At 43.5% G+C, this 26,031-nt stretch overlaps 1 protein-coding gene across 1 annotated transcript in view; it reads right to left on the bottom strand.

Annotated features, from left to right (window-relative positions):
• Positions 1–26,031, bottom strand: part of LAMA5 (laminin subunit alpha 5) — a 213,091-nt gene that overhangs the window by 100,244 nt on the left and 86,816 nt on the right. Inside the window, exons 4-6 of the mRNA XM_066625238.1 lie at positions 19,654–19,772; positions 15,431–15,601; positions 13,845–13,942 (exon numbers count right to left, since the gene is read on the bottom strand). Coding sequence (XP_066481335.1) covers positions 13,845–13,942; positions 15,431–15,601; positions 19,654–19,772 — 388 coding nt within the window. The remainder of the gene's footprint in view (positions 1–13,844; positions 13,943–15,430; positions 15,602–19,653; positions 19,773–26,031) is intronic.

Below are 26,031 nucleotides of genomic sequence, written 5' to 3' on the forward strand. Positions count from 1 at the left end.
TTGAGAGGTAAGAGCAGAGGATGCAAGAAGCACCACAAGATGCCACTGGTCTAGAAATTCTCTTTCGACATACCTTGCCAGTGCTTCTCACTTTGCTCCAAACCAAAGCTGACCCCCAAAACTGGGTGACCTGGTGGCAAAGCCTGGCATTGTCCTCCTCATGGAGTCCCTACTTGCTTCTGATGGCACACTGAATGCTACCACTACCACTAGTATGGGAGGTTCAGCGACTGGCCCAGCCAAGTGGGATTTCTGATGGGTGAGGTCCTTCCATCAGTGACTGACTTAGTTGATCCCGACACCACTCCTGCTCCAAACATTGCAGCGCACCAGCAATTGACAACATTGACACTTTGCTCTGAATAACTCAATACATCATGCTCCCTAACAGCAAACTTGATGATTTCATATTGACCAGTAGATCAATGAACTGGAGCCACTATTGTGAGTATAAGGCAAGGCAGGTTTTCTACATATTTGGGGAACTTCACGGGCACGCAGAAACTCTGAAAAAGGCAGGGATAATCCCATTTGACAAGCTCTCCTTACAAGTTGTTCCACATGCACAAAAGCCATCCCATAGGAACAGAATGTTAAATGGTTGAAAGTCCTGACACGACAGGTGTTGGGTGGCAGGAGATGGCCTTGTGGCCATCAGTCAGTTTCCTCATTCCCATTCAATTAAGACAACAGGGGGAATGAAGACAAAAGGGGGAAAATAATTCTCTCAAAAAATATGAGTATCTCCTGCTATACAGCTCAATCTGCGGACCATATGAACAACTTTATGTGCAACCAGCTCTGAAATCTTCCCATCTAGAGTTCTAAGAACTAGGGTTGACTAGCTGAAAAAACTTTTTCTATGCTGTACCAGGGCCTATGAGAGGAATTTTAGCAGGGGGTACAAAGTTTCTTCTGGGCCCCTTCCCAAAGGGAAAGGGGGGCAATGGGGGCAAGCAGAATGGGGTATAAAATAGGGCAGGGGAAGTGCTGGCAGCCACAATAGTCTTTGGAACTCAGGTCTACTAGACTTCTTGATGCAGAGCCCAAGTCTATCTGATCATGTGCCACTGGCAGCTAGATAAAGTAATATGGAAAACCAAACACCTTCCTAAGTCTCTCTAAAATTTCTGAAATATAGAAAATTGATTGCAGAAAATTAGCATCATCGTATTTAGGCTCACACTAGAATGGATCAAAATGAACTTCCTCAGCAGCTGTAGCCCCACAGCTGGGTCCCTGAGCTTCTATACACTCCTTCATGGTTATGGGATCCACAAGCTAAAGAGCTACCGTAGCAGGCCAGTTTCCTCCCAGATTTGACACTATGTTAAGGAGGGTCATGGAAGCTTTCCTGGGCCTGGTGTGTATGGCTTGCAGCAGCAGTTAACACTGCATCCACATGGTTGTGCCTCAGCATTATGCACTGGCCACGACTTCAGGTGAGACAAGAAAATGTCCAAGTCCTAGGAACTTTCTGAGCCCCCTCCTTTGGCTCCTGGCCTGGGCCCCCTTTCTGACCCTGGGCCCGGGTAAAAATTACCCCTTTTACCCCCCTCTCCTGTGCTGTACAGTTGAGTTGCAGCTGCCACTATTATTTATTTATTCATTCAATTTATATTCTGCTTTTCTCCTTGAAGGGGCACCCAAAAATCGAAAGGGCACCACAAATTTTTGAGGGTGATTTATATTCTACCCCTTACATAGCCCTCCCCCTTCATGACCAAGGTGAGAAAATTGAGGATTTACACTTTCAGTTCAGAATAACGACCATTATGTTCAAATTTCAGAATATGCAATTTATTCTAACCATGGTTAGTTCACAAACCAGGATCTGAAACCAGGTCTGAAATAGCATATTTTGACAAAACAGGAAACAGTTTATTCTCCCATCTGCACACTAAGGGGGGAGGGAAGACCACATCAGCCCAAGGTTTGGCTTTCCTCATTCACACCATGGTTCAGAGCTGCATTTCATGTAGCCACAAATCTCTTTTCCTTCTTTCACCATGAATGCTTCCTAACCTAAGTTGGGAACACAATTGATAAACATGGACCATCAAAGATGACAAATTAGACAATGTCCTTTCCTTTCACTACTTCCTATCAACATTTTGTACTAAATTCCCTTTAAAGAAATGTAAAAGCTCCCACCTTTGTGCCTTTAGTGCTACACTTCAGAGGTGCTTTATAATTTGTTCTATAAAACATATATGGTGCTAATGCACCAAGAGTCTGTACTGCCTGAGCCCTGCTGAAATGTGTGGAAGCTGTGCACAATGGCACTGTTGCACAAATCCTAGTCATTTCAAAGGGAGATCTGCATTTGAATTTCCCTGTGGAGAACCCTCTCTCTGATTTCGACAGCTGAGAGAAGCATCAACTAAGCTGGCACTTTTGGAGGTGCTAGGGAAGAATTAGGATCGTGGCACTGATTTATTAAGAAAAGTGACATCATGCCAGAAACCTCCACTCTACAAAATCATTATACCAGCCCAATAAAAATCCTGTCTGTTGTGTCAGACTGATGGATAATATAGATACATTCCGGCTTTTATCTGTGCAATTACTCATTTCCTCTCCGGGCATGCCTCTCCCTAGAATGGCACACGCCCGCACACTGTTCTCTTATTCAAAATGCAGGGCATAAAAATAGACACATTTTCTTAAAAAGACTATCAGAAATAGAGAGAATGCTGTAATATACAGTCTGTTTCAGATACACACCCATATTTTTCCAAAGACGCCTAATTTTGCAAGGCAAATCTTCAGCCAAATGTTAAGGACAACAGTGGTGGTCTAAAATTTAATGATGCACGCCCCGCCCCCCCACCATCATCTTTGACAAGAGACAGTGCTAGGTCCAAACAGCGAATGAATTCCTCCCAAAGAAGGTCATCAGATGGATGCCGTAAAGCACATAAACCATCAGCAGTTAGACCATAAAGGTGAAAATGGTGGAATCAGGGGTGGCATTAGAGTTTGGCTGGACTGGGCAGTGGCCATGTGAATAAGGGCCCAAACCTATCCAATTTTCCAGTGCCGGTGCAGCTGTGCCAATGGGGCGTGGACTGCATCCTGTGGTGGGGAGGCAATCACAGAGGTCTCCTCAAGGTATGGGAACATTTGTTGCCTTACCTTAGGGCTGCACTGCAGTTGCACTGATGCTGGAAAGGTGGATAGGATAGGGCCCAAAGAGAGTCCACCTGGCTGGGCCAACCCCTGAACCCTCATTTCCAGTGACAGTGAAAGTGCGGTAAGTATAATCAGAGGAAAGTCAGAGGGTACCCTTGGAAGCCCAGTGCAGGCCCCAGAGCTCCCAACACTGGGTAAACTAATGTCTCATATGTTCCCTGCCACCAACATCTCTAGCAACAGACAGTGTCTATTTCCATCAGACCCTTAACAGATGCTGCACTGCTTAATGTAACCTCCCCATTATGCAGGGGAAATTTCTCACTGTGTGTATGCATGTGCAAGTTTGTTTGCTTGCCTTTGGACTTCACCAGGATAGTTTAACTAATTCAGAGACATGCGCAGTGGCGTTGCTAGAGGGGGAGGGAAAAGCACTAAGTTTTGCAGGTGCCTGAAAGCACTGTGCAAGCAGTCCCTTCCCCTCCTCTTTGGAGCCATTCCGGATGGGGGGAGCAAATCTGGAGCCATTCTGGGTGTTTTGCTCCCACCACCCTGGACAGCTCCAAAGTAGAGGAGGAGGAGGAGCTACTTGCACAGTGCGTTCAGGCGCCTGCACCCCTCTCTAGTTACGCCACCGGACTTGGGTTAAAAAACTGTCTAAACTTTGATTTCAATCTTCTATAACTCTGTACTAATTACATTCCTGCACCTTATCCAAGTTAATTATCCTTTCATATTTCATATCCCCCTCAGCTTATAATTTTGTACGCACAGTGTATACTCCAATGGTGCTGAGGTTATTTTGTACCCTAACTGCATTGAATGGGAAGCTGATAAGCACCTGTTTTCAGTGTCATTTTTCTATGTACAAACACAGCACTATCAGTCACTCATTATTGTTACTGCTGTTCTATTCCTGTCCTGCCATAGGGAAATATTACATGAAGATTTTTTTTTTCTCCTTCTTTGTGGTTGGTATCATGTGAAAGGTAACCCACCCAGGCTGTTATTTTTATGACAAATTCTGAGAAACATTCAAACCCCACATCAGATTAGTAGAATATACTTTTTGTGTAGGAGAGGGTTAAGGATCAGCAATTGAATTTAATTACATAATGCTCAGAAGGAATACGCTTGTCATATGTAGGGTATGGAAAAAACAATTCAAAAATGCAAGGATGAAAGAAATTAACATTGCCAATTACAAACATTCCCCACCCTTCTCTCTCTGTTATGTTGTATCTTTTTGATGGATTTCTATTGTTTTAAGCTACTTTGAGAATCCTAGCTAAAAGGTGGGTAATGAATACAGTAAATACACAAGTGAACAAACAAACAAGCCATGTGTTTATCTTGCACACATTATAAATATCTGAGGCATTGTGACCATGGATAAGCATGGAGGCCGAGACTCTAATAATGGTCAAGTGAATCTGGTTTTGGAATCACTAGGAATTATAGTGCATTCCTCTTATACAGGATGTGCTACTAGAAGTGGTCCTGGCAATTTTCCTGCTACTACCAATATATTAAATCACTGGCAACATCCCAGTTTTCCCCAACTAGCTTTGCTAGTTCTGTCAAAAGGGATGAAGGGGACAGTAAGAAACGTGGGGGTAGAAACATATGAAGCTGCCTGATCTTGAGTTAACATCACTAGTTACCTACAGGGGTCTTCCCCAGCCCTATTTGGGACAGAACCTGGGACCAAGCAGGTGCTCCACCACTGAACTCCCACCACATTCCATTAGAGGGAAGGATGGGAGAGGAAGAAAGGTGTTTCATTAGCTGTCAGCATTGGATTGAGAGAAACACATCGCATCGTTTCTAAACAAACGCATTGGTAAAGCAGCTACCAAAGACTCACAAAGCAGACTCACAAAGCAGACTCACAAAGAGAGTCTGGTCCAACAAGAAGCTGACGGAACATACCAAGATCCAGGTCTACAGAGCTTGCGTCCTGAGTACACTTCTGTACTGCAGCAAGTCATGGACTCTCCGCTCACAACAGGAGAGGAAACTGAACACTTTCCACATGCGCTGCCTCCGACACATTCTCGGCATCACCTGGCAGGACAAAGTTCCTAACAACACAGTCCTGGAACGTGCTGGAATCCCTAGCATGTATGCACTGCTGAAACAGAGACGCCTGCGTTGGCTCGGTCATGTCGTGAGAATGGATGATGGCCGGATTCCAAAGGATCTCCTCTATGGAGAACTCGTGCAAGGAAAGTGCCCTACAGGTAGACCACAGCTGCGATACAAGGACATCTGCAAGAGGGATCTGAAGGCCTTAGGAGTGGACCTCAACAGGTGGGAAACCCTGGCCTCTGAGCGGCCCGCTTGGAGGCAGGCTGTGCAGCATGGCCTTTCCCAGTTTGAAGAGACACTTGGCCAACAGTCTGAGGTTAAGAGGCAAAGAAGGAAGGCCCATAGCCAGGGAGACAGGCCAGGGACAGACTGCACTTGCTCCCGGTGTGGAAGGGATTGTCACTCCCGAATCGGCCTTTTCAGCCACACTAGACGCTGTTCCAGAACCACCATTCAGAGCGCGATACCATAGTCTTTCGAGACTGAAGGTTGCCTACAGCATTGGATTCATGCACGGAACAAATCTGGTTCAATATACATAAGTAGCAAGCCATGTCTATGTTGTGTGGTTTCATAATACAAGGACAGCAATCCCGCAAACCACCTGATTGCTACGGAGGTCAGGAAGCAAGATTCTCCTCTGGCTCCTAGCAAACTACACTAACTTCTTTGAAGAAAAAAAAAAAGGAAAGAAAAAATAAAACAAAAAAATTCTACCTAGATAGGAGAAACTCTCCAGATGACTGCTTGTTATCAAGAAGTTATAAGCTAAATAAGTCAATAAGCCAAAATAAGTTATTGAGAAAAGAAATTGGTAAGTGGATCATCCACTCCGTGACTGGTTTGTGTTAGATGTGAGGGTAAAACATACTTTTTGAGAAGGCTGTTGTATAAATAGCTTTCCATTAACATAAGTATCAGCTGAATGCTCTGCAGATTTTTCTTTGGCCAAAATTCAGACAGAAGCTATGCTCTGCTACACAGTAACACAAAACCACAGAAATTTTGCAGGTATTTGCACGCAGATTCTAATTTACATTAATGAGAATCTGCAGAAACATGTTTACTCAGTATAACCAGGAACAATGCAGAAAAGCATAAAGACACCTCACAGTCAAAATATACTCTTATGGCTCAATCCTAATATGCCCTAATAGCGTAAGGTCCTTCAAAGTTGGTGACACACCATTCCGTGCGGTCTGGCCATCATGACAAGAAGAAATTGGCCAGGTCTGAGTGCCAGCAGTTCGTCCATGGCATCGGAAAGTCAGCGTGTGAAGGTGGGAAGAAGGCAGGAAGGGGGAGGAATGAGGCAGGGGGGTGGATCAAGGCGAGGAAGGGGACAATATTGGCAGCACTGGTATTGCCCATATCCTATCTCTCTTCCTGGCCACAGTCTGCCTTCCCATTTCCACTTGAACATGCACTAGCTAAATTGCTGGTGCAGGTCTAATAGACCCATTCAGGTAGCAAGAGTTTACCCCAGGGCAAAGGAACAAATGTTCCCTTATCTGGAGAACTCCAGGGCCTGTTCACCCCTGGTGGGAGACTGTGCGCACCCCATTGGCACAGTTGCATCACCATGCAGGAAGTTACATAGGATTGGGATGCTAGACAACGAGTGTAAGCTAATGAAGAAAAGAAGGGGCTGGTAGGAGCCAATTGCTCAATTCATGAGAGACAGCTTTTTGTAGCAGACTATTTATGAACTGGCCCAAGAATTGTTGACAAAAGTGAGCCTTAAGAGTAAACGAGATCTTACAAATGTCTGGATAAGACCATATGTAAGCATTTTTCTTCCAAAAGCAGCAAACCAGATGCTTCTGGAATCTCCTACATAGGCTATAAAGGTCATACTACTAGGTTTCCATTGAGGCTAAAAAAGCTTGAAAAGAAGGACCGAAGATTCTGAATAAGGAAAGGACTTCAGATCTTGAAAACACAGGGGCAAGCGCTATGTCAAGATTGGCTGTACATTTAAGAACTACACTGTATGATGAAGATTCACTCATGGTTTTAACAAAAGTCATTATACAATATTCAAAAACTGTCATTTAAGCCCACGGTTTCCAAGCTTCTACTTGTAAGTTGGGAATTCTTAAGTATTTGCAAGGGGGGGGGGCAACGGCACAGCTGTTATTGTGGTGGTAGCATGACCAAGGGGCTTTGTGATGTACCCGGGGGTAGCACTGGCCATCCAGAGGGTGCAGGGGGGGTCACAGCTCCCTCTGCGGGCCTCTTCACTGCTCCAAACAGCTGGCGTCTCCGATCGTGAACCACTTCTGGGGTTGTGATAGAAGAAAATCAAGTTTCTAGCTACTATGTTTTTAAAACTTATAGAAATCATGTTTCTGGTATATTTTATTGTTTTGTAAGTTATTGCAACTTTTTTAAAAAAACAGGTTACAAATGAGGTAAGGAGCCATCTTGGAATCCACTGAGATGAAAAGTGGGGTGTAAACATAAAAAAAATAATAATAATAATTGCTGAAAGTTGTGATACCTCAGGAGGTATACTCAAAAGTGCCAAATGGGTAAAGCTTCAGTGGCCTGCACAGCTTTGTGATGTCCCTTAAATACTGTCCCTACAAGCTTGCCTATCACTTTCCCGTTTCTAAGCAAAAAGCTGAATTCTTCAGCACAGAGCCCCTGCCCAGAGGTCTGAAACTCAGAAACAGACACTTTGTTTACTCTGCTGGGGGAGGCAGCTAAAACCTTCGGCATAACTATCTGTCACTGCCTCGCCAGAGCACCTTAAATGTCAAGTGCTCTATTTAATGAATTACACATCAATGTTCTTCTTATAGTGTTTACATACTTCCTTGATAGACTATACACTCTGTGTTGCAGCAAAGATCTCTGTAAGCCTGAAGTCTGTCTTACCTGCAATACACATCCAACTTCAAGACAATTTGCTTTCCATACTGCAGGCATCAGGACATAGGAGAGCTTGTTTAGGCTCTGAAAACCTAAACCATCTTTTTTCTTTGTTAATTCCAGTTTTTACTTGGTATTTTATTATGTGTATAGTAAGCAAATATTCTAGGGATAGGAACCATGTCTCTAACAAGATACCTAACCTAAGCAGCTACCTTCAAACAGATAAAGCCAGAAAGGTTTCAAACTGTTTTTCTCCAAGAAAAGAAATACAGTGTTTATCTAATATTTATCTTGTAATAAACTTAACTGCCAATAAAACAATCACTAAAAGTATTCCAAGCAGCTACTGAAATATGCTGCCTTCAGGAGCAAGAGTAGAAAGCAATGAAATTCCACTGCCAAAGATCTCCCAGTTACTCCTAGGTCAGTGGTTCTCACACATTTAGCACTGGGACTCACTTTTTGGAATGCGAATTTGTCAGGACCCACCGGAAGTGATGTCATGACAGGAAGTGACATCATCAAGCAGGAAATTTTTCACAGTTCTAGGCTGCAATCCTATCCACACTCCTATCCAGGAGTAAGTCCCATTTACTATCATTGTAAAAGATTATACATAGTAGCCTGTTAAAAGTATAGGTCTGTAACATTTCCCCAAATGAAGTCCATATCATGGTAGCATCAAGTCTAATATATTAAAAATAAAATTGAAATGAATGGGGACCCACCCGAAATTGGCTCAAGACCCACCTAGTAGGTCCCAACCCACAGTTTGAGACACACTGTCCTAGGGGCTGATAAAGAAAGATAACAAAGCAAGTAATCTAAAGAAAATCATTTCTGTGATCAGGTAGCAACAGGCAATCTGCAGGGGACTTTCCAAAAGCCCATCAACCAGCCTATCAGCTCTTGTACATAAACAGCTGTCTCTCTGATCCAGTCCACTATACTTTGTTAAAGTGGAGTTGCAGCCGGAAAATCTTCATCTATGTATTTGTCCTGACTGAGAGGGAGATTCATTTCAAAACTCGTGTATGCAAGAAGATGGGTTTAGTACAATGCGATATATATGTTCTTACTTCTGGTACATCTATGTATAGCCAGCCATATATCTTTCTAATAACCAAGCACAGGACCCCACTACAATTTCTCTATCTGATCTGGGCAGCCAAGTGGATGTTTAGTAAGCAGAAATTACTTCCTAACTAGCCAAGAGCAGCAGCAGGCTGGGGGGGGGGGCAAAAGCCCCAGCCCCAGCCCCCTCCACCTGTCAAGCCACCCTGCCTGCCCGTCAGAGCCATTCTGCAGGCAGGTAAAGTCCCATGTGGTGCTCCAAAGCATGTGAAAAACCTTCTGGGGCTTCTAGCACAATCTTATTTGGTTTCATCAGGAAACCAGAAGAACACTTTAAGGTAGCATAAGCCTCAGAAGGCTTTTTGAGCACTGCAGAGCAACATGCAAGGCTCCACTACACCTGGGTAAGTATCCCCTTGTGGGGCGAAGGCATGTTGCAGGCCTGTGCCCCAGGGTGCCATGGGGGGACAGGTCCATTACTGGCCAGGAAGGGCGAGCAGGATAGCTTGTGGCTATACTACTCCAGTTCCATTCTGCAAGAAGAGAGTTATCTGAAAGCAACAGTGCCCTCACCATCATCAGATAAGCATCGAGAAAGTAGGAAGAACTGCAGCAGACCTAGCTGCAGTAGAGCCCAGAGCTGCAAGGGGATCAAGAAGGGTCAAACAAATCTGGCCAATTCCATCTTCATGCTTAAGGGTGTCTCTCTCTCCTTCCCACTTGCCTTCATGTTCATATTAGTCCTGGTACCAGAATTAGTTTCTGGTACCAGAAAAAAAGAGGAGGAGTGTATTTTGAGTGAGCTTCATTTAACTACTTAGATTTCTGAAAGAGAACACCAATGCTGCCTTCGGAAGTAAATCTCACTGAAACTTATGGAATTAGCCTTCAAGTAAGCATGCTTAGGTTGCAGCCTTATTTTAATTTCCAGTTTATGGTTTAGCAAGGGGGAAGGTCACTGGTCTACTACTAATCGGGTTCCACCCATGGTTGGTACACCAAATTTATTATCCATGCATTTTTCTTATTGCCATCAAAGGAATGTCAATTTTCACACTATCATCAGACACACCCAGGGAGATAAGATACAAGAGCAGTAACATCTGGCTAAACCTAAGTCAATAGTAGAATTCCTGCTAGGGTCAACTGAACCTGGAATTCTGCCCAAATGTTTTTCATACCTCGGGTGAGATGAGGTCTCTTTCTGTTAAGGAATCTTTCTGAGTTGTGCAGCTGCTTCATTACACAATATTGATGCAAAGCATAAACACATCAAGAAGGGCTAGAGTCTAAAGAGAAATTAATTCAATTACTCTTTAAAATTATTCTTTCAAGGAAGGGCAAGCCAACAAAAATGCTCTTTTCTTCATTATTTATGGGTTTAATACTGGCTAGGAACTATTGAAATTGGAAAATGGTAGGAAAAAATAAAGGAACTGCTTGTAGAAGAAACATTTGATTATTTAAGCCCTACTCAACATACAGTCCTATTCCCAAACAGAGCTTACTTCCAGGTAAGTGTGCACAGGATCTCTGCTTAAGGTCCTGGACAACTGACTGGATACTTGCTCCAAACTCCTACAATAACAATGCTATGAACATCTTGAAAATCAATAGTTGGACTGTAAACATCTGGAAAACACTTCTGTTTGAGAGCCAGTCAGCACTGTTAGGTAGGCTGAGGCAGCCTACTTAAGATTTTGGACTACCATTAAAAGGCAGAAACTCAACCAATTTGAAGTTTGAATAATTTGAATTATTCTATCTTGTTGGGTAGAAATAAGACAATCAATTTCCCCCATCAGTAAGATTTAAAGTTGCATTTTCTGTTTGGTATTGTAATCCAACTCACAGCGTGGAATGATTTACAACAGAGGAACAGAGTTCCGCAGTTGTCAAATGGCTGCCAACAGAGCACGCAGCACTCAGACAGCCACCAGTTTATGAGCATTGATGCTAGAGGAGGCACCGTCACAATCCTGCCAACATACCCTGTCGCACCTGCTGGACAAAGTAAGGCAGCAGTGGGGGTCGAACTCACACCAACTACTCCTTAAAGGTCACTTGTGCGAAGTGCTCCCTTTGTGATCCACGTGCCCTTTCACCATGGTTCCCATCATCAGACTTGCCCTTTGAGAGGTCAGAGAGGTAAAGCCCATGCTGCATTGAGCTCTAGTCTCCCTGGAAGGAGTTTTAGTACTGGAGCTGGCATGCTGCGATTGACTACCTAATGTAGTCTGTATCCTATGCTCTGTCACAGGAAAGTGGGTGGGGCAGTGCGTGGCAGGAGGTGTAATATTCTGCTAGTTCTCCCTTTACACCATTGTCCTGTATAGGGTTACTCCTACCTACACTCACTCTGTTGTTTGGTGTAGCATTTTTCTGGCTTTGGGGCATGTCCATTGTCTGAAAGGGGGGGGGTCAAAATAGATATACGTTGACTCTTCCTCACCCCTCTGATATTCTTCCTGTGTTACACCCCTATTTTGGCCTCTCCACCAGCAGAGTTGTACTAGCATCTGAGTGACAGCTGAGCTACATTAGCACAGCATTTTTCCAGCACTGCGCTGGTGTCCACGGCGTGTCTGTCAGTGGGCAGATTTCTATGCCAGCAGGGCTATTTTTGCACCAACGCAGATAGGGATACACTGGTATAGCTGGAGTACAGGATTAGGCTGTAAGCATCTTGTGCTTTAAGGTTTATAACTGGAGCTGACTATTCACAGGAAACGGCAAGTGATTTTATTCTTCAATATTAACTGTTGTGCTTTTGATCATAAAGTCTGGGGACATCATGTTAAAAAAACAACAACTAACAAGTTACCAGGAGGTTGTGAAACAGAAAGGAGAGTCACACAGTTATTGTTTTTAGAGGTAGGCAGAAAGGGGAACAAACAGCAAATCCACAATCTCTAAATAAGCAGATTAATCTGCATTGCCTTATTTCAGCCCCATTAATTTTCCAAAAGAAAGGAAGACGGCAACATTTTCCATTCTTGTTATCTCTCCACAACAATCAAAGATATGTCTGGACTCTTATCATCCATAAGAGAATGTCTAAAAATTCAGACATGACGAGGGTCAGGGAATAGAACCAAGTTCTTCTCCTGTGCCCTCAAGAGAAAACTCTTGGCCTTGTTTCAGGTTAATCACATGCTTTAGAACTTTTCCAAGATGAAGTATTATAAGAGCTAAAAATGTCCCTTGCAAACTTTTTCTACCTTTCATTGCTTTTGGCCAAACTGTTTTGCATTTTCCCTATGAAAGAATCCCATACAGGTCAACGCAATCTTTGCAATAGTTCTATAAACTAAAACAACCATTCAGAGACACCTTATGCTGCTATGGTTTGAATAAACTGTGAGACTGCTGAAGTACAAGCAAATACAGTACTGAATCTTCCTTGAAGTAGCATTTTTACTTAAGGGAAGATTTTACTGCCATCACAGTTCATGAAATTCCTTTTGTGAATTTGTCTCTCCAACCTGAAATGGCTCAAACATGGAAGTTGGTTGAGGACATAGCTTTATCTTTTATGAAGGTCAAATGTAAATGGGGCACCGGAGCAAACAAAGTGGACAAGGAAGCAAGGCCTACAAGTATACAACCATGCTAATCACTGATGCAAGGTATGCAAAAAAAAAAAAAAAAAACTGTAGAGAGTTACAAGAGAGGATTTATTGTTCAAAACCACACCAAAAGTCCTGAAGGTATGGAACTTATAAATGCCAACAAAAGCTCCACAGATCAACTTGATTTGCAATGAATAAATACACAGTGATATTTGAGGTGGTGATCATGTGGTAGTTAATTATACATTTGCTCTGGCCAGTCAATGTGATCACCCAACTGACATCCTACCTTAAAATTTCTGTTTTTACAGGTCATAAAACTAATCCTGTAAGCTTCAGTGTTGGCACAATCTGAGACTAGTGTATATATTAAACTTCATATTTATTAAAAATGAATCACACAAATTATCATTGGAATGTTCCCCTCTTTGTCTTCTGCAGCTAAGAAAATATTTCTCTTATGGTGATTCCATAAGAAGGTTTTGGGTTTGCAATAAGAATGTAACTATCTACTATATTCATTGACTTCCTTTATGGCACATGGATTGGATCTTACCGTTTAAATAATTAGTGCATTTGGGTGGGTATTTGGTCCCATGTTCCACGGCAAATATAAGAATGCTTGCACGTTTGATATACGTTCATGAACCTCCCAATTAGGCCTCAGAGTTAAGAAAAAAGAGATGGGGATGGCATAGAGAGACACGTGCCCAGGCAGAGACTGATGCTCAAAGGGCGCTTCTGCCCATGGCCTGCTTATACTGTAAACCTTGCAAAGATAGAATTACAAACTTGAATTCTTTTTTTGGACCACCATGGGCTGGGTGGATAGATCTTTTTGGGACTATGGACTGGATGTTTTCAGATGGTGTGCTGGATTCACCAGCGGGTAATGGAATCCCTGGTCTAGATGAAATTGACAAAAAGGGCCTGAGGGAGAAGGCATGGGTTAATGTAACAAGAACATGTTTTAGAAAAAAATAGTTGATCCTCAGTTTCCTTCACAATGTTATGAATCTTGTTTGCCCTTCAACAACTACCCTTTTTAGTTCAAAAGTATCTGGGATCCTGTTTTTTCAGCAGAACTCTTACCTGTAAGGGTCTGTAGGATCCTTGGCATCACAGACGTCAGCATGTCCATGGCATACACAACGTCCTCCTATGCTGATATCTTTGATGCTGTAGTAATACTAGAAGAACATAGAACAGCTTGTCCTTATCTATTTGCAGAAAATCCCCAGGTATTGCCACTCTCACAAGAGGATACACACATGCCAGAAATTTTCAAAATTCAAGAGAAACAGACCAAACGTTCAGAGATTGGGCCCAATCTGATTGACCTTTACAAAATGATTTCTGAGAGATAAGCCAGTTAAGCAGATTCCCCTTACGGGCAGAACCAGATGGCATCAGCAGCTCTGCCACGCCTGATAACTCTGGATGTACAGGGCATGGAGTAAGACCAGAGGATTACAATGGCATGGCAACAGTAGTCATAACATTATTACCACAGAACAACCTTGAGATGACATCACAGAAATGTCATGCGCTGAGTGTACAGAGAGGGAAAGAGACATGCTTATGGGGAAGTAAGAGCTGAAAAGTGTTGTGCAGGAGTTACAAGGCTTGAACCTGTTATTCTTCCCTGCAGATGTTGTTTAAGCCATTTCCACCCAACACTGCATATACGCAACAGGGAACAAATGTGTACACCTCTGGGCTGGGCAGAAATGGGTCTAATCAGGCAGTCTCCAGGGAAGGCGGAAAAGGGGCAATAAATTAAAAACCAAAAGTGTCATTATATGTTTGTCCCCTCTTTTTTTCCCTTCACCTGGATTTTAAACAGCAAGGAATCCCAGCTGGCATGTCATTCAAACCTAGGATTAGTCAAACTTTGCCTCTACCACCTTCAAGCAGCCCTTTCAGATGCTACCACAATGGCAAGACACTCACTGCACAGTGGGGTGGATGGCTAGACAAGAGCCTTTCACTTTCCTAGGAGTAAGCACTTTTGAACCCAATAGGACTTGCGTCCGAATAGACATGCATACGATTATGCTATAGTATGTATAGTTTTTGAAGTGATGTGTGTTCTTTTAAGGAACAATTGAAGTACAGAGCAATTCCTGCACATAGGTTGTAACACATGATTATCCTGCTTGCATAAATACTGCATGTACGTGCACTAGAAAGCCGCAGGCTACAATGACTTCCCACTGCATGTTCAGGTAGCAAAGTTCATGCCACATTTGTGTGTGTTGGCTCACACTACGTGCACTTCCACTTCCAATAAAAAATTAATTTATAAAGTGATTCGGAAGTGGGATTTACACTGAAGTCACCCAGGAATGACTATGGCCACATTGGCTATCAACACACATCTTTTTTTTCTTTTTGGTTTAATCTAGTTTAAGTTTAAGGCATATTTTTGGATAGTGTAATATGAATTTTTCAAAAGGGACACTAACAGTTCTAATTTGACAATGGCATTGACAAACTGTTTCCCGCTGAACTGATTAGGGACTAGGAAATTAACAGTTTCCTGCTTTGTTTGGAGTGCATGGCACTCATCCAAGGCAAATGGTCCTATGAATACATTTTCTTGAGTGCTTTCAAAAGCTGCTGCTCCCACACCAACAATTGGAGAGATAATCAAGAGAAATCTAGACACGTCTCACCCTCCGGGTCACGGTGGGGTCCCGTAAGGCCTTTCCCATCAGATGCCCAAGCAAGGTGTTGGTCTGCAAGAAGCGCAATCGAATGTTGGTGGCTTTGGTGAAATTCCTCAGGAGAGGGGAATAAGAGAAGTTCATGGCTCCAGGGCGCCCATTCACCAAAGAGACTACAATCTACAAGAGAAAAGTGGAAGAAAGGCATCAGAACTTGGCATAGAGAGCAAAGGCAAACCTTTTTCCATAGCAATAAATCAATTCAATTTTTATGTCTTTGAAGATACTTACTTCTCAGCTCAAGGCAGGTAACAGTTTTTTTTATCTTATTCTTCCACACAATAAATCTGTGGAATTGTTCACTACATTTTTCATTTTATAGCTAGAGCAATGATTTTCAACATTTTTCTTCTCATGGCACACTGGCCTCTACATTCTCTATGGGCTTTGCCTCTTATGATGTCATTTCTGGCTTCCAGGAGACTCTCCTGGGTTCCGCGGCTCTATTTCTAGGGCAACTGTCTCTAGTAATGAATTGTCTGTTCCTCTTCCTCTTTCGGCAGGTACAGAACCCAGAAGTTTTTCAGTGATTTTCAACCGCCGTGTGCCAAACTCCAGATGCACACTACAGTTCTTTCATGACACACCAATGTGATGCAACACATTGACTGAAATTGCTGAGCCAGAGAGTTGAGGAAGAAAGATCATGTTCTAAGACATGGATTTGCTACTGTGTGAAGTGTATCCCAGGTTCAATATTCTATTCACAAGACCTCACTGGCTCTTTGCAAACATTGTTTCAATAATGTGACAATTCTTATCCTGGTCCTTGAACCCCAAACATAAATGAAGAATATACGAACTACCAGATAAGTAAATTGATTCATTATATGTTCGCACTGAAGAATGAACAGACCCAACACTGACAATGTGCAACACTAATCAATTAACATTAACATCTAGTTTAATTTGCATACCTAACATAAGTCATATCTACTGTAAGTGTAATAGTTGCACAGGGCTTCTATTTCAAAAACACCGCATCCAAAAATGCATAATACCCTTAAAATGTTAGGGAAAGATAGTAAGAGAAAGATAGAGGTAATCCTTGAAAATAAAAGTGCTGTCCATAAGAGAACAGAGGAAAAACAGGTGAAAAATGCCACAAGTAAAATCTCTTGCACATCAAAAGTAAAGGCAGGCTTCAAGATGCATGCAGATAAAACATGAATCAAATTCTTATATGGTAGGCCTGCAAAGTACACATTGAATTATGGCCACAAGTTGCTGCTCATATCAATGAGTGCTCCCATTCTGCATTTTCCCTTGAATTCTCAGGCTTTGTTCTTCTCCGTCGCTACCGTACCCTGCCTAAGCAGAACATTTTGCATTATGAACAAGTATGTCTGTGGTTGAATGAACTTTTTACACCCTGCTGCAACCTATTGCCAGTTCCATCAGAGTTCATGGGTTGAAACATAGTATCTGCACAGCTGGAACAGTTCTGCCAGCATGACTCAAGATTACAAGCAGAATTTAGCAACAGGATGCACCAGAGTTTCCCAGGCACAACATCCCATGGCCAATTATCAGCTTTGCAAAGCTCAAGACAAGTTTAAAGAGTAACATTCACTGGGCAGATGAGGGCAAGAGCTCACTTATCTCCTTAGAGAAAGGAACAACAGCAATCGTGTACATCCTCTATTTCTATGACTCTACTGTGCAAGAATGGAATCAGGTACGCTGAGATATGGCATCCTGAGAGCCTCATCTTTTCCTCTTTATTAAAGTAAGTTTCTAATACTCATGACTAAGCCTGTAAGTAAGAGAAGTGCTTGAAAAGGCTCTGAATCCAAAAGCAAATTGAACAAAACTTCCAGTGTTCTGTGTCTTGGCCCTGACAGCCATGATTTCAAGGGGAAGCAATTGGTCCAGTGATTTTCAACCTTTTTCATCTCATGGTACACTGATAAGGTGCTAAAGGTGCTAAAATTGTCAAGGCACACCATCCGTTTTTTGGCAATTGACAAGGCACATCACATGGCTGGCAGAGAGTTCACAGCCCCCAATGGCCCTATTAATAGAAATGTTAGACCCTCCCCCCAAATCCTGTGGCACACCTGCTGGTCATTCACAGCACACCGGTGTGCTGTGAATATCCACTATCTCAAAAAAGACATAGTGGAAATGGAAAAGGTGCAAAAGAGAGCGACTAAGATGATTACGGGGCTGGGGCACCTTCCTTATGAGGAAAGGCTACGGCGTTTGGGCCTCTTCAGCCTAGAAAAGAGACGCTTGAGGGGGGACATGATTGAGACATACAAAATTATGCAGGGGATGGACAGAGTGGATAGGGAGATGCTCTTTACACTCTCACATAATACCAGAACCAGGGGACATCCACTAAAATTGAGTGTTGGGCGGGTTAGGACAGACAAAAGAAAATATTTCTTTACTCAGCGCGTGGTCGGTCTGTGGAACTCCTTGCCACAGGATGTGGTGCTGGCGTCTAGCCTAGACGCCTTTAAAAGGGGATTGGACGAGTTTCTGGAGGAAAAATCCATTATGGGGTACAAGCCATGATGTGTATGCGCAACCTCCTGATTTTAGGAATGGGTTAAGTCAGAATGCCAGATGTAGGGGAGAGCACCAGGATGAGGTCTCTTGTTATCTGGTGTGCTCCCTGGGGCATTTGGTGGGCCGCTGTGAGATACAGGAAGCTGGACTAGATGGGCCTATGGCCTGATCCAGTGGGGCTGTTCTTATGTTCTTATGTTCTTATGTGCTTTGGCACAGTGGTTGAAATTTGCTGAATTGATCAGATCTCTGCTATTAATACCAGCTGTCCCAGGCTCCTACAGTGAGGAGCTCTGGGAACCCTGAACATCTATGAAAACTTAAAGAGCACAATTTTACTGACAAAAAAATGCAGTCTAACATTTCTAACCTTCTGTACCAGCCAATGTCTTAGTGCCTCTTCCACTGACTGCTGTAAAGCAGCTGACACCATCATAAAAAACCCCCTGACTATGCTGAGTAACACACTGCCGGGGATGCTGGCAGAAAGACCAGTGCCTTCCCACCCACATCATCAGTTCTCCCACTGCCCACTGGAGCACATAAACCAGCAGGAGAAGCTACAGGGAGTGGGCATAATGGGGATGGAAAGGGGCAAAACTGGATGAGGATGGGGCATAAAGGGAGGCAGGGAGGCTGCAGGAGGGGGTGGATCCAGTGATAATGGGGCACACCAGATCCTGTTCCCTTTCCTGCAGCCTTCCCACTACCTTTCCTCAGATGTGCACGAGCAAAATTGCTAGTGGGGGTCTGAGGAGACCCACTGTGGGTCAAGAGACTTCTAAGACTTCAGCCTCTGAAGCCTACATAAGAACAGCCCCACTGGATCAGGCCATAGGCTCATCTAGTCCAGCTTCCTGTATCTCACAGCGGCCCACCAATTGCCCCAGGGAGCACACCAGATAACAAGAGATCTGCATCCTGGTGCCCTCCCTTGCATCTGGCATTCTGACATAGCCCATTTCTAAAATCAGGAGGTTGCACATACACATCATGGCTTGTAACCCATAATGGATTTTTCCTCCAGAAACTTGTCCAATCCCCTTTTAAAGGCATCCAGGCCAGATGCCGTCACCACATCCTGCGGCAAGGAGTTCCACAGACTGACCACATGCTGAGTAAAGAAATATTTTCTTTTATCTGTCCTAACCCTCCCAACACTCAATTTTAGTGGATGTCCCCTGGTTCTGGTGTTATGTGAGAGTGTAAAGAGCATCTCTCTATCCACTTTATCCTTCCCATGCATAATTTTGCGTTCCTCATAGTCTTGCTTGGCCTCCCGTATCACCTTCTTACATTTCTTTTGCCACAGTTTATGTTCCTTTTAATTCTCTTCATTAGGGCAAGACTTCCATTTACGGAAGGAAGCTTCCTTGCCCTTTACGGCCTCTCTAACTTGGCTGGTTAACCATGCGGGCACCCTCCTGGACTTAGTGGAGCCCTTCTTCCTTTGATCAGTAAGCCTCCTGATCCCCCTCCCCCACTGGATACAGCTCACCCATTTTTAGTGTGTCTGTATTGTTGGGGGGGCGAAGGATAGGATTGGGCTCTATGTATATTTTAAGGCAAATTTGTCATATGAATCTAACCATTATTGTTTCATATCTTGAGCATCCTGGATGCACAGCCATGAAAAAAAACAGAAAACAGTTCACCTCTCCATTCTCCAGTGGCACAATGCGAGAGTACTCGGTGGTGCAGATGGCATCGTCATCTTTGGTGATTCGTTCCACAGTCTTCAAACCAAACTTTTCTATGCAGTCTCTCTTGGAAGCTGTTGAATACATAAGCCAAGATGTAAAAAGATCCACATAAAAAGATCCACATGTGGCATCATCATCATCAACAATAATAACAATATAGTCCTTTCAAATATTCAAAAGGCTTCATAAACACTATCAGTGCATCCTTACAACACTCCTGTACGGCAAATAAATCCTCTCATTCTGATATACTGCAGATTGGGAGACTGAGTGTTAGAGACCATGGCCACTAAGGCCACTCCATTGCTGCATGGCAGAGATGATAATCAAACCACAGATTTCTATCTCAGTGCTCCTTATATTCAGCGAAGACATTCCTGCCGTAAGACAGCAAGCAGCGATAACACTGAAAAACTTCAGTCTACCATGCTGAAGCAGAGGATCTGTCATATGTACCTTAACTTTGCTGTTTATAAGGAATAGAGGCCCCACACAGATGTACCCAAGGACTCCCTTCCCTTGTATGAATCTATCTGTACCCTAAGGCAGTGGTTGTCAAACTTTTATCACTGGGATCCACTTTTTAGAATGAGAATCTGTCAGGACCCACCGGAAGTGATGTCATGACTGGAAGTGACATCATCAAGCAGGAAAATTTTTAACTATCCTAGGCTGCAATCCTACCCACACATACCCAGGCGTAAGCCCCATTAACTATCATTGTTAAAAGCATATACAGAGTATCCTGTTAAAAGTACAGATCTGTAACATTTCCCCAAAGGCAGTCACATACCAGGGTAGCATCAGGCCTAATAGATTAAAAATAAAATATTGAAATGAATAGGGAACCACCTGAAATTGGTTTGCGAACCGCCGAGTGGGTTCCAACCCACAGTTTGAGAAACACTGCCCTAACGTCTACTGGGGGAGTCCTTCTGCATGTCCCTCATTTGTCTGAATTAAGATGGGAGGGAACTCATAGGAAGGTTTGATCAGTGGTGGAAACCAATTGCTTGGGAGGTTCATTTTTCCTCCTTCCCTCTTTGTGTTTTGTTGCTCTTTGAAAAAATATTAGCTCAGGCTTATCCAGATTCTGTCTCGTTTCTGGTTTCACTTCTGCTTCTATGATGCTTTTATTTTTGTTTGAAGCTTGTTTTTAATGCTCTATTGCAGGGGTGCCCAAACCCTGGCCCTGGGGCCACATGCGGCCCTCGAGGCCTCCCAATGTGGCCCTCAGGGAGACCCCAGTCTCCAATGAGCGAGCCTCTGGCCCTCCAGAATTTGTTGGAGTCCGCACTGGCCCGACGCAACTGCTCTCAGCTTGAGGGTAACTGTTTGACCTCTCGAGTGAGCTGTGGGATGAGGGCTTCTTCCACTGCTTGCTGTTGCACATCTATGATGCAGTAGCAGCAGCAAAGGAAAGGCCAGCCTTGCTTTGTACAAGGTCTTTTATAGGCCTTGAGCTATTGCAAGACCTTCATTCATTCATATAAGTTCATCTTTAATATCTTCATTTATGTATACTTATGTAAATGTATTCACATTTTAAATGTAAATTAATTCTTTCCCCCCCCGGCCCCCGACACAGTGTCAAAGAGATGATGTGGCCCTCCTGCCAAAAACTTTGGACACCCATGCTCTATTGCCTTGTAAAATATGTTATTAACCATCTTGAGTCTCTCTGAGAATGAGGTAGGAGGTAAATGTTTCTAAATAAATAAATAAATAAAATCAGGAGCTGGAAACCCTTAGATGCATTGCCTAAGACCATAGTCCAGAAGCAAGTACAGAAGGAACTTTTCACTGATGATTGCCAAGAAGTAACTTAAATATTGGCTAAGTTAAGGGAGGCAAATGGTAATGTGCTCAGAGCCCCTGAAAGGATTATACTGACTCAACTCTGCTCCCAATTGTTGGGACTGGCATTACAGAATGCTAGATGCAAGGGAGGGCACCAGGATGCAGGTCTCTTGTTGTCTTGGGTGCTCCCTGAGGCATCTGGTGGGCCACGGTGAGATACAGGAAAGTGGACTGGATGTGCCTTTGGCTTCATCCAATAGGACTATCCTTATGCTCACAATCTTCTACAGTGAAGGATAGATTATTATTGGAAAACCATTTCCTAACTCGCCTAAAACTTCAGTCTGGTCACGAACAGGTAACAAAACCAGATGCAAACAAATGGGCCAAAGCACAAAGGAAAATAGAACTTGCTAACTATGAAAGATACATCTGCAACTCAGGCCGGCATTCCTACATGGATCCAAGGAAAAGCGAGACTACAGCTTCATGACAAAATGTTCTGAACTGGCTGAAAATGAATGTCGTGATAACTGGCTTTTTGTCAAAAAATCACACTGTGTTACTGAGTGTACATGTCACACAGACATGCCTGAAAGCTTTAGGCCAAAGTCCTCTTCCTTGTGCATGTTTGGCATTCCTATATCAGCAAGGCACGGCATGGCAGTATACTATAGACCAGGGGAGTTCAAAGTTTTTGGCAGGAGGGCCACATTGTCTCTCTGACACTGTGTTGGGGGCCGGGGGAAAAATAATTAATTTACATTTAAAATTTGAATAAATTTACATAAGTTTACATAAATGAATATATTAAAGATTAATATAAGTGAATGAATATGAATGAATGAAGGTCTTGCAATAGCTCAAGGTCTATAAAAGGCCTTGCACAAAGCAAGGCTGGCCTTTCCTTTGCTGCCGCTACTGCCTCACAGACATGAAACAAGCAGTGGAGGGAGCCCTCATCCCACAGCTCATGCAAGAGGTCAGTTGCCCACACTCTGAGAGCAGTTGCATCGAACTAGTGTGGGCTCAAACAAACAAAGAGGGCCAGAGGCTCATTGGAGACTGGGGGCTCCCTGAGGGCCGCATTGAGAGGCCTCAAGGGCCGCAAGTGGCCCCAGGGCCGGGGTTTGTACACCCCTGCTATAGACACCAACAGGGTGGTCATTTCCTCAGAAACATCTAATCCTTCTGGAAATTGCTCACATACTTGAATACTCTGCCTCTCTTTGACAGGTCAAGGCTCAATGCTTTGTAACACCCCCTCGTGACAGAAAAACAAAAGGCTCACTGCTAAATCAACAATAAACTGAACTCCTTTCTAACAGAGAGATGTTTCTAGTTCAAGCTAGAGGGGGTGCAAACCAGTAAGTTTTGCAGTGAGCCTCATCACAGTGTGCAAGTGGCTCCTCCCCTTTGGAGGAGGCAGGGGGAGCAAAATGGAAGCATATGCCTTGGAATGGTCCCCCCTGCCTAGAATGGCTCCAAAAGGGAGGGGAGGAGCTGCTTGCACACTGCACTGAGGTTCCCTGCAAAGCTTAGTGCTTTGCACCCCTCCAGCTATGCCACTGAATGTTTCTCCTTTACAAAGTGCTGCAGGTTCCTAAACAGATAAAAGATGGTGTTAAGGTGGTGATAAGGTACCTGTGCACTACTGCCATTTGAATTAAACCAATGAGTGTCCATCAACTTGCCATATGAGCTACGGATTGTCATGCTTCATATGACCAAAAGAGGCTTCTGTTGTTGAAAGTAAGGGAGCAGACAGCTTTTTCTAGCTAAACAGAACCATAATAGAAGAAGATGAACTTGATGAACTTGTCAGTGCTCAGCACTCTTTTTTTATTTTTATTTTTTTAAAAAGGAGTCCTGCCTCAGATGAAATATGACAACTCTAGCTAAAGCTAAACCTCTGTCCCAGGAGGGACAGCTCATGCTTTGAAAGCAGCACTGATTCAAAACATGGTCAACTCCAAGAAAATGTGACTAGAGAATATCCTCAACAATCGTTACGGTTATGATTCTGAGAAGTACTCATTTATGGTGAACAAAACTGGACACAGAAAAACTAAGAGAGTAGGCTCCCAGACCGGGCTTCTCCCCCACTCCAAATTTCTGCTCTCCTCGCCCCGCTTGTCATTAAGTGCCCAGATATGTATTATTGCCAGGTGCTACTCCTAATTCCACAAGCAACAGGCAGAAAGGGGGTTACAGTGAGCCACGTCAAATGCCTGATAAATGAACTTAATTTCTGCATGCTGTTACAGTCCACAAAAAGCTGCTTTCCCCTGGAAGTCCAGGTATATCACCTTCCCTGAATTCCACTGAAACATGCTGTGCACCTACACAGAACCCCAAGAGAAACAAGTAAAATACATACAAAAGGAAAACAAAAGACAAAAAACAAAGCAGAAGAGGGGGGCCCACCCAAGCCACTGCTTTTCAAAGTGTACTCCTCAGAGTCCTGGGGCTCTCTGAGACCCCTTCAGTGACTCTACAAGCCTTAGAGTGACCGCCACCTGCTCAGTGCTGAGCCACTCCACACATGCGCTGGTGGTCTAGACCAGGGGTGCTCACACTTTTTTGGCTCGAGAGCTACTTTGAAACCCAGCAAGGCCCGGAGATCTACCAGAGTTTTTTTTACAATGTTCGTGCCATCATAACATATAACATTTATGTGTACAATGTATGTTGGTGTACCTTGAGCCCCACTGAGTATAACAAGACTTACTCCTGACTAGACATGCCTAGGATTAGGCTGTGAGGCTGCAATCCTAGCCACACTTACCTGGGAGTAAGCCCCATTGAGTACAATGGGACTTACTCCCGGCGTTTCCTCCCAGAGGCACCTGAAGGGGGGGGTCGGCACTCCACGATCTACTCATTTTGCCTCGCGATCTACCAGTAGATCACGATCCACCTATTGAGCACCCCTGGTCTAGACTCTAGGGCTACTGGAGACTCCATGCATGTGTTGGTAGGACTCCCCGAGACTCTGTTTAGGAGTGTAAAGAGCTCCAGAGACTCAAAAGTTTGAGAATCACTGACCTAGGCTATTATTGACGGTGCCCTTGCAGCTCTCAACAAAAAGTATTTTAAATAGGAAGAAAATGTGAACCACTTTTAAGAAAATGAGGGTTTGTAACACCTGCATGAGGAAATTTCACTGTATAGTCTTTCCAGACACTCATTCACCAGGATTTTCTGTTCAAAAGATCATCATAAAGTTAAACTCACATCTTCTACCAATTACTGCTTACGCTCCCTGGAGGAGTCAGTGCTTAGCATGTTCAAAGTAGCTTGGCTACTCTCTGAGTGCTTTATAGTGATATATTAGTAGAACAAGCTAGGGCTTCTTGGTAACATGAGTATCAGATTATTGCTCTGGAAACCAGAAGGCAACTTCAAACTGAAAAATAAATTCTCATGTCCCATTTCCTTAATTTTCTCTTCCCAAGGAACTTCCAGAGGAAGTACAGGCTGCCCTGATTGTCTGGTCAGCAGTGCCTAGTGTATAAGCTGCAGGAAGCGGTAACCTCTATCTGCGCACACGGCATGAGAGCTCTTCTTCAAGGTCAATTTAAGATCATGAACAATGGCAAAATGAGAGAATGTTCTGTGATGTGTCAATATAGTAAAATGGCTGCCAAATAGGTCTTGGCACTGCCAACTAATTAGGAAAGAGTTTTTGCCAAGAAGCAACACATGTGGGCTTAGGGCCATAGTGGTGAATCACGGGTAGGTTTCTATATTAGCAATTTTGTTGATACAAAATATGTAGATGTGAAGGACAGACAAAGACACCAAGATCAAGTGAGAGCTACTAAAAAATGTGAGGCAATGCCAGAAAGAATGTAGGCTTCCCCAACTCCCCCCCATAGCTTCCCCTCCCCCTCCCCCACTTACGCACAAATAAGGGAGCATGAGGTGCAACTTAGGTGCTTCTTGCTCAAAGGGGAGAATAAGAAGTTTAGAAACATATCACCAGACTCCACAACCACTTTGAAATATGCATATTAAAATACTGGCTATGCAATGTGAAAAATATATTTGTATATTTAGTTACAAATATGGGAACTAATAATCTTGGACTCAGACTGAAGACTCATGAAAAATCTTTAGGGTCTTGTGTTAAGGGACTAGAGGAGTAAGCACCTTTACTATTATAAACTCTGATTGCCACAACACATTGTTACGAACTAGCATATGAGTGTACTCACAGTCACGGGTACATGGATAGTTCAAATGTAAAACCAAACAATAGTTAGTCATTATATCAGTACAAATACCATCTGACAAACTGTTTTCTGCGTGGCTACAGACTAAGGTCTGAAACTATGGTTTGGAACTGGTGTGCAAACTGGTTGAACAAAAAAGACAGTGGAAATGGAAAAGGTGCAAAAGAGAGCGACTAAGATGATTACGGGGCTGGGGGCACCTTCCTTACGAGGAAAGGCTACAGCGTTTGGGCCTCTTCAGCCTAGAAAAGAGGCGCCTGAGGGGGGACATGATTGAGACATACAAAATTAT

This window comes from Tiliqua scincoides, chromosome 4 (genome assembly GCF_035046505.1).
Source record: "Tiliqua scincoides isolate rTilSci1 chromosome 4, rTilSci1.hap2, whole genome shotgun sequence".
NCBI lineage: Eukaryota > Metazoa > Chordata > Lepidosauria > Squamata > Scincidae > Tiliqua > Tiliqua scincoides.